This window comes from Neodiprion pinetum, chromosome 1 (assembly GCF_021155775.2).
Source record: "Neodiprion pinetum isolate iyNeoPine1 chromosome 1, iyNeoPine1.2, whole genome shotgun sequence".
NCBI lineage: Eukaryota > Metazoa > Arthropoda > Insecta > Hymenoptera > Diprionidae > Neodiprion > Neodiprion pinetum.
This window is the reverse complement of record NC_060232.1, coordinates 32,865,503-32,881,695: the sequence shown is the minus strand read 5'-3', so window position 1 is coordinate 32,881,695 and position 16,193 is coordinate 32,865,503. Positions and strand designations below refer to the sequence as shown.

The 16,193-nt window shown below is 38.6% G+C and overlaps 2 protein-coding genes and 1 long non-coding RNA gene across 7 annotated transcripts in view; 2 read left to right on the top strand and 1 right to left on the bottom strand.

Moving 5' to 3' along the window:
• Positions 1-16,193, top strand: part of LOC124224635 (protein 5NUC) — a 58,777-nt gene that overhangs the window by 37,645 nt on the left and 4,939 nt on the right. Inside the window, exon 1 of one of the 5 annotated variants that reach the window (XM_046636624.2) lies at positions 9,820-9,993. The exons of 3 other annotated variants lie outside the window; for them this stretch is intronic. In XM_046636624.2, the coding sequence (XP_046492580.1) occupies positions 9,989-9,993 (5 nt within the window). In that variant the 5' untranslated portion in view covers positions 9,820-9,988. Of the gene's footprint in view, positions 1-9,819; positions 9,994-11,542; positions 12,334-16,193 lie in introns of those variants that run through there. One more of the 5 variants, XM_046636621.2, reaches the window with a different exon arrangement.
• Positions 912-10,595, bottom strand: LOC124224637 (apyrase). Its single transcript, XM_046636628.2, has 11 exons — positions 10,476-10,595; positions 6,777-6,941; positions 4,629-4,854; positions 3,105-3,302; positions 2,670-2,871; positions 2,487-2,592; positions 2,306-2,400; positions 2,069-2,223; positions 1,797-1,982; positions 1,517-1,653; positions 912-1,439 (listed from the first exon to the last, which is right to left on the bottom strand). The coding sequence occupies exons 2-11, from the start codon at positions 6,935-6,937 to the stop codon at positions 1,199-1,201; spliced, it is 1,707 nt and encodes a 568-aa protein (XP_046492584.1). The 5' UTR covers positions 6,938-6,941; positions 10,476-10,595; the 3' UTR covers positions 912-1,198.
• Positions 5,806-6,477, top strand: LOC138190347 (uncharacterized). The gene is made up of 2 exons (XR_011176267.1): positions 5,806-6,098; positions 6,195-6,477. It is a non-coding gene; the product is annotated as an uncharacterized lncRNA (long non-coding RNA).

Below are 16,193 nucleotides of genomic sequence, written 5' to 3'. Positions count from 1 at the left end.
CCGAGACGTCGGGACCGCTGTTTGCACGGCATTGGGCCACCTTGACGCTCCCCACTCCCTGCTTCCACGAGTGCGTGGAAGTTGTGGAGCACGGTTTCTCATGGAGACTTAGATAAGTTGGCTTAAGATCATTGAATGATCATTCAATCTGGTTGACAAGGAACGCACCAGCGACTGTATTGTCCTGGTTTATGATGATCTGTTTTGCAGTTAATAAACACTTGTCTTGCTTCGGCTTTTCCCTCTGCACCGTGAGGGTTTTTATGCCGAAGCAAGCGTCTTGTCTTTCCCGCGAAATTGTGTTATTTATTTATTCACCCTCTCACTCACTCATCCCATCCCGATTGAAGTTAGAGAAGAACTCTGGTCAAACGACCAAAACAAACGTGTATGTTTTATATTTACATGAATATATCAAATCTTTTACAGGCGAATGCAACATCTCTAAGACGCTCAATTTATTTTTTCAAAGTTCTTTACGCATTCATCTTTGAGCTGCAAATATTTTGGAAAAATTTCGCAGTGCTTCATTTTTAGTTCCAAGCATTTCAAGAATTTTTCAATAAAGAATTTTTTTTTTACTTTGTTGAGCACTTTTAAAATGATGAGTTGAGAAAATGCGATATCTCAAGTTTTGAAAATAATAAAAACATTCTAAAACACTTTTCTCTTTGCAAGAAGCACGTTGAAGATATATAGAAGGATGAACCTATTTTATGAGTTTTTCTTAAAATTTGGAAGCGTTAATTGGGTTTTAATGAAGAAAAATTACGCATGTTCTTAAATAAACATAAAAATGGATATGAAAATGCTCGTACATGATACGAAGAGTCTCACGTTGTACCACGATGTGAAACCGGGCAAAAAAATCAATGGAAACGATACGGTCGGTAAAGGAAGGGAAAAATGTGTGCCATTTATATCATGCTTTTAATCAAATCTCAAAGAAAGGGAAGCGATCTACGTTCATTCGAGTATTGAAATTGCGTTCAAGTGTTTCCAATTCTTAACGATACGCCGTCATCAATTACTCTATTGAAAATCGGATCAAAGCATACGAAGTGAAGAACTATGTGCATTGTAATACTAGCTAAGGCCTAAAAGTAACTTCGTATGTTCCGATCAAATCACGCATGATCTCTTTGGTGTTACAACTCGGGGTGGGTGTTTTCATCAGAAAAGTGGTCCCTGCTGTTGACTAACCACTCCACGTCCCTTCCAAAGTCATGCGACCCTCAGTCCCCAAAATAATGGGGCTCATCTTCCCTAAGTATTTCACGTAGAGATCTATGTCCAGTGTCCCAACTTCGTGGTTGCGGTGCTGAGTAGCCAGAACCGAGTGACCGTCGCCTCCTGTGATTAGAAATGACACGACGACAATACGATACCATTCGTCCAGGTCGACGCCTTCATAAGTCGGCACTTCACATTCGCGGCACCTTTGAACGAAAAGGAATTGCAGATCGATTCATATCATTAAAAATAAGTGGCGTACATTGCTCGGAATGGGACTCACCTCACTTTCAATTCGGTCACTCTCGAGTACGCCTCATTCGACAAGTTGAACGTCACCTTCAGTCCAGACCACTGCAAAAATCCTATACCGACGAACTCGGTATCGCTATAGCTTGTGGCTACACCCGCCTCTAACACCTGATCAAAAATGGTAACGTCGTAAACGTCGCTTGCTTTATCATTTTTGTAACAATTGTCGCCTGACTTGTAATTTATATTACTTGGAATTATGAAATAGCTTGCATGAATCTTCACAGTTTGTCCAAAGGACGCGATTTTACCTGGAGCAAATCAGAGCCTTGTAGCTCCACCACGTCCCAAGTGTTTTCGAAGGGTTGGTTAGTCACAGCGTCGGCATACGTAATTTCGCCGGTTGTGTCTTCTATGGTGCTCCGAATCCCTCCGGCGTTTATACAAGCTATCGCAGCGTAAGTCCAGTAAGTGCTGTTCTCAGCTAAACCTACGTACTATTAACGTCATGAGAGAGTAAAATCTGCCATTTCGACTAGTCAAATATAATGACTAAATTTCCTAATTACAGTGGCTTACTCACAGCATCAACCATGGCGTCGGTAATTAAATTTCCCACATTACACTCTCCGTATCTGCAATTGTTGTAAAGTCGGACCTTGGTCGTTCCAACCGTTGTGTCGCCCAACTCGTCAACCGCCACTTGCCACGGTACTAGGGCAGCCAGTACGTCAGGATCTGTAGCAACAATCGTGCGCTTGAAGATCACCCCCACTCTTATTATGACCGGAACAATGAATGGAGAGATGAACGAGCCTACCTTCTTCGATGGAGCTGTCGAGTAGAATAGGATTCCCTTCCCAGTCGTAGACTTCACCATCGGCGTCGAACCAAACGCTGATGTTACCCAGGTATCTGAAATTGTCAATGATCTCGGTTGTTGCTACTAATCAAGTCCTAATGGGCTTCAGATACGGATAAGTTTTGACAAATAACCCTACTTGGTATAAGCATAAGCCTGAACGATGAGTACCGTCCTTTGAGTGTCTTCCTGGACCACCACGACCGGATACTCATCCTCGGCAACGTCGGAACTGGGCGAAGTTCCTGAAATCGTGACAGTTTTAGCAATGAGGTGACATATTATGTGCGTCAGTCTCAAAAATTAATTACGTATGTCGCACCTGAGTAGAGAAAAGTGTGAGAGTGGCCACCGACAATGAGGTCAACGTTTGGGCAATTAGCAGCTAATTCTCTGTCCACATCTAGACCGCAGTGACTTAGAACAATGATGATTTCAATCCCCTGTGCCTTTAGTCTCGCCGCTTCATCATTCACGGTCTCAATTTCATCCCAAAAAGCCAGCTTCTCCGTGCTTGCGAGAGTCTACGGATGAACAAATTCTAGTGAAGAGTCATGCACCTTGGAAGGGACCGTCATTGAAGAACGCGAGTGTCTCAAGAAAACTGTCACTGCCAAATGCTTATTAACCGACGTGGTGAAAGTGTATACAGTGTTTCTAAAAGGCCCTCCCAAATATCACAACAGTTCATTAAAAGAAAACCTTCAAGACTCAAAGTGAGGGACCTGAAACAATAGTTAGGAGTTTGGATGCTCACGTTAGTTGTCGAGAGTATTACTCCGATTATTCCTATCTGAGTTCCATTTCGTTCAACAATCGTGCTATTGGTGTACAATCCTTGGATATCCGGTTCTTCACTATCGTCGATATTTGTAACGACGACCGGAGTGGTGAGCATTTCCAGAAAAGGCACTACGCCAGCGATCCCGTTGTCAAACTCGTGATTTCCAAGAGTCTGAATGAAGAGAAGTTCCATGACATCGTATACGGTAAACACAGATAGATAATTTTGATGCCGATACTCTGTGGCAATAAACTTATTAAGACGCTCTCGCACGTACCACGTATTTCTACCTTTAGGCTATATCGCCGTTTCACTGTGATATAAAATCTTGAACTTCTTTCCGACTAAATTCAATAAAAACCTCGGATACAATTTTCAACTTGTCACAATGACATTCAATTTTCGTCATACCATCCTTACTGTCGTTCGTGAGCATATGAAAATGATAATTTGCCTGAGAGATTCTTTTTTTTAGTTCTGTATGAGAAAAAACCTTCACATGGTACAGCTATGTTGACAAAATATAATTATATTCAAGCATTCACTCATCATTAAAACTCAGTCTTCTCCGGTTTGGAAATGTATTATCGTATCAGACTAACTACGTAGTAGATGTAGCGAATTTTATTGCAGGAGAGACAACTGTAAAACACACAAACAAGACAAACATAATTGATTCCTAATTGTAAGATGTTGAACATAATGTGGCACATGTTGGATATAGCTTCATGATAAGATAAATCCAATCGATAAATAACTTTTATAACACCTAAACATGTCAGAACTCTGTACAACTCAGGTAAAGCAATGATTTATTATCGCTCAAGAGTTTAGCACCTGAAACACGTTCTGGAAGTGATATAATTCATTGGGATTATATCAACGGTCCAAATTCATGTGTTCTAATCCGTTGCTACAGTTATTTATCATTCATGATACTACTATTAGTTAACTTTTGTTCACTTTTTGAACAATGGCTTCTGTGATATTATATTAGATATTATATGCTATTAGAAAACTAGAAAACCATAAATTTAATACAAATTGTGTTCCATAACGTGAGTGATAAAGTTCAATTGGATTTTCCTTAGTACAGTTACAGCTATTCATATCCACATTAATCTAATCGTTACACAAATCGCCGCCTAACAGCCAGAGTATAAAAGACTGCAGAAATCATTTGTTTCGGAAAACCTCCAGCACGGCATCGTAGTGTCTTTAAACAATCCATTTCACTCAAAGCTGATGGATCAACGATTAGAACTTATACCTCATGATTCCTAATCGCCCATGAGTAATTAGTGATGTTAATCGACATATTCTTAAATCACGTGTTATTCGAGTGAATTAGATAATTAACACGTGCGGTTTATAACCATGGATTAATGTGCGGTATGGCAATCTCGTACCGTGGCTCATAGGCTTTAACTATTTATCATGTATCTCGTGTAAAATCGCGAATTTGTCACAAAATTGCGTCTTCAATGTGCTAATTACCATAGCGTCATGTGGTAACATGTTCATAAACGTTGCCGTGACGTTCCACCCATGCACGTTGTACCAAAGTGTGCCTTGAAAATTGTCACCGGCATTGAGGAAAATTGCATTCGGTCTTTCGTTCACGAGCTGATTTGTAGCTGTGTACACCCTCGCTATACCGCCAACGCATTCGTCCTCGTATCCCTCGTAACAAGTGCCTGAAGTGGATCCAGTTTGGACAAACCTGTTGAGAATATGCCAGAGTATGGATTAACGGTTTTGGAACTTCTTTCGTGGAAATATTAAAATGCTAATAAATAACTGTGGCGTGCCGCATAAAACTTTTAATAAAATCCCTACTCTTGTGGTCGGATACGTTAATAACTTTTTCATGTTTAATATTATTTGCAGGGATTCAACGATTTCATTATTTGGTTCTTTTTGATTTTAAGATTCTTTTTCACTGAACGTCGTTGGGTTCGAGAGAAACTATTTGTATTTTTTTGAATTAAGACAAATTGAAAAGTTCGCATCACCAACACAACGTTAAAATTCTCCTGAACCACCTACTCCAGCTGAAACAACGAAAAAGTTTATTGTTACGGCTTGTTAAAGAAGCATTCACGCGATTCGTTTGAGGATCCAACGAAACGTTGTATTTCTTATCCAATGTGTGATGACCGAGACGAGAGTGGATATTCAAAGTTACTTTTTATTTTCAAAACAGTCTCAAGGCAGCTTTGAACTGGTTTTGTTTAGTGTGAAGCATTTTTAAGGCGGCTTGAGAATATTGAATGTGAATACTGGCTGAGCTTGAGGTATGTACTCTTGCATATTTACTAAGCGAAATCTAAAACGACGATCTATAATCTTTTTAGATCACTCTGTGCCCTTCAACGATGAATTCGAACAGAGGTCACGCGTAACTGCATTCCCGAGACTCTGTTTTCCTCTCGCACGTCGATGACTCGTGCCGTTCCTGACCGCCTCGTGGCGGTCACGAGTATTCAATGTCGGTCGTAACGTACGTACGCAGGCATCCATATTGACCTTGGCCGTAGCCTGTGCTAGTCGAGCGCCTCGCGATGAGTACACGATATCGCGACAGATGACGCTGCTGGTACCCGCACTCTCGCCTGAGAAATCGACCTCCGTTCGTTTATTTACCCAGCCGCCCATGTAGACTCCGTCTTCAGTAGGGTCATTACTGATCCACTGTAGCAGATGATGATTTCGGGATATGATCAATGATTAACCCGCGCTCAGTATCGGTCGACTATCGCACGGTCGTTACTGAAGAACTGATGCTACCCTGAAGACGTTATCAATCTCTATTAACTCAGTCGTGTAGATGATTGAATAATCGGAATAGTGAACAATTTGGTAGACAGAGTTGTGACGTGATGGACAGGAGAGCTTTGCGGATAAGACTCTAATTCTTATTCATTCTTTCTTATTCATTCAAGAATTTTTATTCATCACTCTAATGTAAGTAATGAAATGGTACAATTACTACCGGGCCTACTGTTGTGAAGAGTGTTATAGAGTTGTCTCTTGTTGACAACGTTGATGTGTACATTACAGATGTGACGAAGTAATCCCAATATTACAAACTGTAGTAAATTAGTACAACCGAAATTCTTGGATGAATTAAAATTTGTTGAAATATCCATATCAAGAGGAAAACCTTCGTAACTTAGTCATCGGCTACTTGATCAATCCTACGAAGCATTGGATAAATACCGTGGTATGAATTAAATTTTATGGGGTATTTTCAGTTTTGGAACACGAGTTGTAATTTAAAATAATTTCGCGATTCAAAGTTAATCGTCTAATCGAATCTCATAGGACGAAATTTTTTGATAAAGTTTCTCATCAAAAATTTGGTTTACTAGAGTGTTGGCATCTTCGATTGCATTTCGTCGACTATTTTGATATTACATAGATATTATGAAGCACGGGAAGCAGATCAATTTCTTTCCCCATCGCAAAAATATTTTATACCTTCGATAATGATGAAGTTCTGTTCATAATAGTTTCAAAGTCCCCTGAACAAGAGGATAAAACTTTTCAAGGCCTCGATACTCTTATATGAAATCAAAATAACAAAACTTACAATTAATCCGTATCGAACGCGTGTTTAAACATATAATACAATTTTTTCACCTGGCATGAAAGTCGTTGAGATGAATGACGGATAATTCAAAAAGATCGGTCCGTCCGGGATACATGAGATTACGAGCAGTGAATGCCTCGGTCGACGCTAGCAACGCCGACGTTAGTAACGCCACGAAACTCATCCGGCAAATATCGTCCCCACGGATCATGGCGCTGAAAGTGCATGCGTGTATTAAATTACAAAACCACTCACGTTTGATTCGCTCCACAGGAGAGAAAAAATTGACGTATAACCAACCAACTCGGAAATACTCATACATAGCAGCCAAAATTTATGATATTTGACAACAACATTGATTTAACAAGAAATGATGAAAATGCATGTGTTAACCCTTCGCTAACTGCATCTGATTACGATAATCTCCCTAAATTCGAAATTTCAATTTACAGAACTCAAGATCTTGACCCTAAGTTGAAATCCGTGCAGTTAATTGCAGAATCCGGAATAGAAATTATTACAAATTTCAATCGGGTACTGTTACCTTCTCACGCGAACACTTTGAAATGCGTAGAGTGTTTCGTACACAGTAATAAGCAGAAACTAATGATGTAAGAGTTCGGAAATTGACGCAGTCGTGGTCACCAATATTATTTAGAAGGTGCGTATAAGCCGAGACATGAAGCGTAGTTAAAGCTTTGTTCAAGTTCTTGAAAATAAACGTGGAGAGATTGCTAGTAATACGTGTGTGAATAGTTAGACTACAGTAATTGAGAGAGTACAGTAAGCAAAAGCGTTAAAACTAAAAAATTGCGACACAACGTTGTCCTCACTTTGTACAAGTGTTGGCCGAAAAGAAATCCGTTTTTTAATTCGCTATGTTTGACGTGTTGACGAGATTGACTAAAGAACATACGAATTCTTGAATAAGAAATACCTATTTGGGAAAAGCGGAACAACACTAAAGAATTGTGGAATAATTTTAGCCGTGACTTGTACTGGTATTCACAAGAAAAATTTGCGTGCAATTATCCTTTCCGTTGACATGGAACGCGCCACTTTTACAAAGCTCGAGGACTCCCCAGCGCTGTAATTAAAAAATCTACTATTGGATGGTAAAGTATCCATAACCCCTCGCCTGGATTGGGAATACCAGAATGAAAATAATAAAACTTCTCTCATGCAGTTTTCTTTACCAATACAGATAATTGTATAACATAATAACATAACATATAACATGAAATACTTATACAATATTTTTCAACTAGGGTACAAAATGTCCACGGTCGGTTTACTAATTGCCATGGAAATGAGTTAGCTCGATGCAGGATTTATATCGCGCGAAAGAATAATTTGACACAAATACGGAATACTATTCAAATTATCTAAGCTTTATCAGATTATTATTTTCTTATAATCAACATCGACGATTACGACCTATATTAGAATAATGAGTCGATCCCGACTTTAACCTAAATCCAATCATACACGTGCATCTTAACGAGATACACTACGTCATTATTAATTGTAGCACTTGGGATAAATGCTTGACGTGTGAAGAAACAATTTGCATCAGAATCACCAGAATGCCTTTCATACTAAGAATATTTACAAAAACTTTACAGCGACATAGATTATCGATTTCAGCGCGATCCAACATCGAGCGATGTCGTATGTTTATACAGAATTGGAGCGTAAGTAGCACCTTTCACCGAAACGAATTGACTTAACGAATAATTCAAATGAAACATAATATGACAGACGTATGTATTTACTTTCTCAGGTGCTTATTAGTCAAATAAAATAAAAAATTACAAATTTGCAAATATGTTTTAAGGCTGCCATATTTAAATTTAACCACAACATATATGCTCAAACGTATGGTTTACCGATGGGCTCACCGCTCTCTCCAATTTTGTCTGATTTGGTTTTGGATGACCTTGAACAACACTGTCTTAATAAACTAGACTTCAAGCCTTCATTCTTTTTCAGATACGTTGACGACATAATTACAGCTGTCCCTTCGCATAAAGTCGCAGAAATGCTTTCAGTTTTCAACAGTTTCCATCCGAGACTACAATTTACATCTGAATTAGAGTCTAATCACCAAATCAGCTTTTTAGATGTCCTGATTATCAATGATAATCAGCTCATTAAAACTGATTGGTTCCACAAGGCTACTTGGTCACAAAGGTATTTAAATTACCATTCTCACCATCCCAGATCATACAAAATTGGAACGATTAATTGCTTAGTTGACAGAGCGATCCGACTCTCAAGTATGGAATTTCACAATAAAAATTTGTCCTTGATTCAGCAGGTACTATTTAAGAACGACTATCCACCTCGCCTGCTCAACAAACATATAAAGTTTAAATATGATTCCATCTTGTCATCTACTAGCCCTAACAACAATTTCGATACAACTACTACACAAACCATTCAAAAAAGCTATATTTCCATCCCATATGTTGCGGGTTTGTTTGAGTCACTCAACAGAACATTCTCCAAGTACAAAATTCAATTTGTGGGCAAATGTGCACATGATATATCCTCGATGTTTGATTCGGGTAAAGACCCCTTACCCCTGGGCAATCGCTCGGGTGTAGTTTACAAAATACCTTGCAATCATTGCAACAAGGCTTACATAGGCCAAACTAGTAGACAACTACACACCAGGATAACCGAACATAAACGCAATATCCATGAACACGAGGATAATTATACTGCATTGACGAGACATGCCATCGATTTCGACCACTCTTTTAATTATTCTCAAGCTAGCATTATTGACGTTGAACCTTTGTATTATAATAGGCTACTGTTAGAAATGTGCAATATCGTAGCACATCCTAATTCTGTCAACCGTAAACAAGACATAGAACATCTAAGTAATATTTACACCTCTGTGATACGACCATTGTAATTTGTCCATTACCGACTGAGCTTGCTCTCGATTTTACCTCCTTAACAAAAAATTTTGTTCTCCGTTTAACCCGTTGACTCTGCGTTGCTCTGATAACTATCGAGATCGACCTCCTCCCACTACACACTAGACGTTCCACTTGTGCTTATGTGCTCTGACTCAACCATAACGGCTGTGTATTTTATTTCATTTTAACAAACCAACTATAATTATGAATTCGTGGGAGTTACGTGTCGCGAACGCAGTGTGTTTCGGTTTTTGTCTTTATTGCCTTTTTTGTTCTATTTATTCATCAATTACCAACACGCATTTATGTAATTGGAAGTGTCATCTCATATGAGGTAATTCCTCTTTTATACTTGCTTCAAAACCTTGCATATTATTTACACCAATATGTCTTATTTTGTCAAACCTATTTGTATATTATTTTATTTTATTTTGTTCGTGACAGATATTTAAATAAAATTGTTCTGAGGAGGGCCCCCACCAGGGCCGAAACGTTAACACGATAAAAAGTGTTTTGAGTTGTGACCTTCATATCCAAGAATAACTTTAATCAACAAATCTCCAAGGTCAAGATAAATCATCTTCTTCAATAAAAAATTACCTTCACCTAGTTTGGAGGTAATTAACTTTGCCTCGCAAATTCGAACATACTGAGAAAGTCGAGTGTGCTACACTTAAAAATAATTGCGTAGTGCCTTTCCATCTTCACAATTGTCAGATCAAAGTCAGACGTCATTTTGCTCTTCTAGATGACGTGAATTTGCTAAAATGACAAATGTCAAAGCGCTACTAGTAATAAGCTTGAGTGAAAACTCACCACGCAGTGTTCAATGATCGGTTCCGCAAACGGCACTACCATCTTGACAGACATTGCGACCTCCTCCCTCCCCGAGTATCACTTCAGACGGTTTCTTACGTTTCGTATCAAGCGGTATCGAGCGTTATCTGTTACGTCACAAAAGAACAATCCCACAATGTTTTTTTGGTCTTGATTGTACCGCGGCTCAATAAGGCAGCAAAATTGTGCCATAGCACGTTAGAGAACAGTTTGCGCAACTCGACGCACCTGTCTTTTTTAGAACACGTTTAAGTAGGCTAAAACGAGTCATTACTTTTCTGCATATGATATACGGTGTGGGTGACGTTGGTCTTGACTTGGCATCGCTTTGCGTGATATTTTACACGTGATGCAGAAGAAGTTAACTAATGCCACGTAGCTGCACGACGGCTTTTGCTAATTGTAATTGCGCTAGAAGTTGACCAATCACGCTCACTACTCCGAGGACAACGAGCTAAGAGTACCTACAGACAAAAGATAACAAACAATAAACGAGACTCTGATTACCGTATAACGAAATGCGCGACTCGCTAGTCACAGGTAAAGTTTGATAATAACTGCATAATAAGTGCGCCCTGCAAACTCGCTTTCGCTAATAACTTCGTTCAATGCCATGCGTGCACCTTTTTCTCCCGTGATTAATCATCGGAACAACGATTTCACGTGAGCGAATAAAAACCTCAATTATTTTTCAGACAAGCCTAATACTGATAACAATAATTATATCTGCTTCAGGGTCTGGCCAAAGTCCATATAACATTGAAATTTAGATTTACGTACAAGGCTCTGCCACTCAACTGATTCGATCAATTTGATGGCTCATTTGTCATTTCATTGGCGTATTTATGAAGGCCCACCAATTGTTGGACTAATCGTCACCCATAATTATGTAACGAAATTCCATTGATTAAACGCGCTACAATGGATAAAACGGGATCGAATAAACCGATCGTTGAAATCCGAAAAAATGCTGACAACAACTTTCTGCAATAACCGGAAAGACAAACGGTAGGATAAATGAAACCTAGTCGTGTCAACCGCCTCAGTCGAAGCTCGTCAGCCGAGGAACGCTGGCCTTCAGACGTCGGTGTCCGAAACCGAGTTTCAAAAGCTTCGAAATTTTTCAAGTGCGCTTGTCGTCGGAATTTTTATCACAAACTTTAACTGATACTGAAAAGAAATCAGATCAGAAGGAGTTCTTTTCATTCTTAAGCAGTGAAAACCTTGTTATTGTGTCCTATTTCCACAGTGTTCCGAATAGTCGATGCGGGGGTGAAAAAGTGACTACAGCTACTGTCTGGTCATACATAATAAACACACGGAATTACGGTTACCAATATCTATCAACGTATTAAACGTAAAATACCGGCTGTGAAGTCCCGACCGGTTGTAGCGCATTGATTATTTTTCGCGAACGGCGGATGTTCGCGATAAAATTGCACGCCCGTTTCTCGCCGTAGCTTCGGCAAATAGAGGAATTATCGTTTAAAGCACGTGATCTTGCCTCGCAGTTTCAGTGCCGCTGAGAATCTCGAGGCGATTGTCACTCGCACCTCTGTTTCTCGCCTTTCCGGCCCTCGCTTATCGACTAATCAAGCTTGATCGATCAAGTAAGTGACTGTCATCATCGTCGTTAGTTTACGTTTAAAGTGACTGGTGATAGAAGCACGGTCTACCCTCGTGTGCTGAAAATGACGGTTTACGACATCCTGGGTTTCTCGGCGGCCTTCCTGCTCATCCTGAATGCTGCAGGACCTGCGTCAGCAGCCACCGTGCCCCGAGCCACTGGCGAAGCTTTGCAACTGCATATTCTTCACACGAACGACATGCACTCGAGGTAAAATCTTCACCGCGGTCGAATCATTGAAGCTAGGTGAATTCAAAATGGGTGTAAAGATGACGATTCGGTTTTTATTGCGTACAGTGTCGAAGTAGATGCACGAATATGTATATACTGCAAATATGAATACATTAAATATGCGTTGGTACGGATATTTTGTGGATCGAAATCGTGCCTAAACCTTGAGACACGTAAATCTAAGCCTGAATGCGACGCGGAATATTTAGATTGGCTTACAGATTCCTCTAACGAGGAGTGACATGCTCGGCTATAAGTTTAAGGCACTGCAACTTTTATTTTTGTGGCTCCTCTTGCTTATACTTATGAATATTTATTCGATAATAATTATGAAGTCGTTCTACCTGGCTCCTAATTAAAATCAGTCGAATTTTTTTTACATGGAATTCTTTTTGCCGAAGCGAATAACGTATCTTATTATTGTTTGCAATCTATGTTACGATGAGGTTATTGTTAGGAGAGGCTTGATAATAAATTGCTCTTACGACTGCATTGAAACTGATAAAACTTTTAAAAATAAATACAGTAAACCTGAAAGCATCTGTCATAATCGTGTACAATTGTCGAGTTTATATGGATTGTCGCTCGGCTGCGAAAATATACAAATAATTGTATACTTCAATATCAAAATAATGAGTGAAAGAAAAATACTTTACATAGCAGATCGGTTCCAATAACATACTCGCGAAGTATGCATAATTCTCTCAACTGAGAAGCAGTAAATATCTGAAACGAGCTATGTAGATGTGTAGTGTACTTTTTTGCAACATTGCATAAACCGACAATCTGATCATATCAAAACTAGGATGAGGATAAAGCGATTGTTCGTAGAAAAAAAAAGAACTTAGATGAATTTTGCCTGAAATCTTCAATTTTAAAAATAATACACCAGACAATCTTTTCCCTTTGTTCCGAACATGAAGCCATCTAATTTACACTAAATATAAAAGTAATAAAATTTTCTATTTTAATTTAAAAAGTAGGGAAGTTTGGTAATAAATATAAGACGTAATCTAACACTGGAGATCGAAATGAGTACATTTTTTCCACAGCTTGTTACAGCAGTGGACTTCAGAACAGGTCTTGAACTATCGTAGATTCCATGTTTCATAGGATAATTGCCCTATCAATCGGCAAAATCTTTAGGTTGTGCGCTTATTTCAGAACCAACACAGACTGATTAATCATACACAGGTTGAAATTATAGTTCTTTGAGAAATACAATGGCCATTCCTTATTTGATCAGTGTTACGTGCGACGGAAAAAATCTCTCTCAATAAAGTCGTTATCCAATTTCATGCTCACCGTCACTATTCAAACGATTCGGCGCAAATAATGATTATTTTGCCCTATGATTAAAAAAAAAAAACAATCTTGCCGTGTCACTCCAGGTAGTAATTATATGAGTACATATTTATTTATATACACAACGGTGGCTGAATTAATAATGGCTGCCTTGCTGTCTACTTGTGAGAAAATTTAGTGACGGCTCGAGAGTTCGTTCAGGAAAAAAAGAAATCATCTTATTAAAGTTGAAGACGGCCGGGAATTTTTTTACTTTGAATTTGTACAGAGGTCAGTGAAAGGATACTCATATTGACGGTTACAAGGTGGAATATTATTTGTTCAAAAAGTAAATGCGTAAAACAGAATGGAAAATAATTTGCTGTATGTAGACACAGAAACCGCAGCGGAAACTTGAGCGAAGTTTTTCAACTTACGTATAATTTAAATACAATTCTTATTAAGAAAGATTTCAACTTATTATGCAATTATAAAACACATCATCTGTAACGTAATGAAGAAGCGTAACTGACTGTTGTAGAGTTTTGCAACTCTGAAGTTTAAAATAGAATGAAACAGCTATTCACAACTTGTTACATAAAGTTCAGACTTAATAAATTTTTTTCTAATTATAAGCGTACACTATAAACCGCAGTGATGACTAGACTGATTCTTAGCCAGAGCGGCAGTATTACTGACTTTATGCCTGTACTTTACGAGTTTATCTTCTTCAGTCTTCACAGTTTCGCATTTTAGGTAAAGAAGCGCTCGCGTAAAACTTACGAATTTTTGAGAGATACGCAATTCTTATTTTATTTTTCTCTCGGTGATCTTACAAGAGATTAAATTAAGAAGAGTCATTGAATCAACTGAAAATGAGTTGCCATAAGTTTTAGATGAGAGAGGGATTCGTCGGGGAAGGTCAATTTTGACAGGAGAAAAACTGTTATCTCATATATCTTCTCGTGTCCCGAAAATCCACACGTACATAAGCTTTAGCAATACGTAGTTTTGATTCCACCGTAATCTTTTTTGCAATTTTTTGCTGTCCCACAGTTGAATCTAAATAAATAAAATGCCTATAGAGGTACCAATTATATAAAATATTGCCAATAAAGTTAAGAATGAACTGAGTTAATGGCTGAAAGTGATGAAGCTCAGTGAAAAAAATTGCGTATCAATTAAGCATGTAGGTAGCTTCCTATTACTTTTCCGTATTTGGTCTTGATGCCGGTGCTCGACGATGACGAACATACGGTTTCACGTATATCAACCTGTGACATGAAATAGAATAGGCAGTGCGATAAGTTCCGCAGTGTTTCCGTTCGGTCAGTTCGAGTCGGAACTATATTATGCGCGAATATAATCGGATAGTATATATTCCGTATATTCCGTAGAATAGAAATTACGTAAAATCTGAACGAGAACGTGATATGTTTGTGCTCCGAATGCCTTAAACTTTTATGTACTTACCTAACAAGTCGATCAGAAAAGCATTACGTAATCATCAAAATCACCGTCGAAATAAGTGACCGTAATTTATTTTTATTGCGATTGACTCTCTTGCAATAAGTAATTGTACCTAGTTGGAAAATTCTATCGACTAGCTGTCAGTGCCGTTCGGACTTGTTAACGCGAACGCTAATTATTAGCAGCTATTAGCTCAGGTGACATATCCATTCAGAAAGAGGCAGGTGAACGATGAGTTCACCATACTCTTACAGCGACGTTACATGTTTTATAATAGACGTAATTATTATTCACGTTTTTTGAATTCCTGTCATTTCCATATCACATGATCGATCGCAGTGGCGAATTTTGTAATACAAACTGGTAGAACTGTTTCCAAATTACGTATTGTCACAGCGGTGGCATTTATCAAGAATATAATGAACCACTTTTGTTTTTGAATTTCAACAGATTCTTAGATCAGTCAAAAATCTGCTTGCAATCCAAATCGTGTAAAATAAGACGCAAAAGTAACTGATATACAGTGCCGATAAAATTTAAATAACTGTAGTGTAAAACTAAATTCCATACTAATCAGCGATAAATTCTGCGCGATCGCCTCAAAATTAAATAGATTACACAATCGTAATTTTAGGTTTTTTTTTTCTTGTCATCAATCGGGAATGATGCGTCTTGCGTCAACTCAATGATGAGTAACACGGTAGACAATGGCTCCGTTATTGGCAGCGCATCATCTGATCATCGTTACCCTGAATTTAGCGAAGGACCCGGAAATACCTGCACGGGTATCATTTGTTCGTTTGTCATGAAATTCTTTGATTTCCGAGCATTAGACGTCAACTGAAATTTGATGCAATGGTTTAACCTTTCAGCTGTGAAACTGACTCGGCACAAGTCTCAAACAATTGTTAGATATATGACTGACCGGAAATGCTTATAGATGCTCGATGTCGGAAAACGCCGTTGTACCGTTTCTAGAACTGTTTTCTTTAATTCTGCTACTGCAGTGCATTCATTAGATCCGAACACCGTTTGTCAAAATTTATTATCAGACTTACCCTCAAGCAAGCAAAACGGTCCATGAT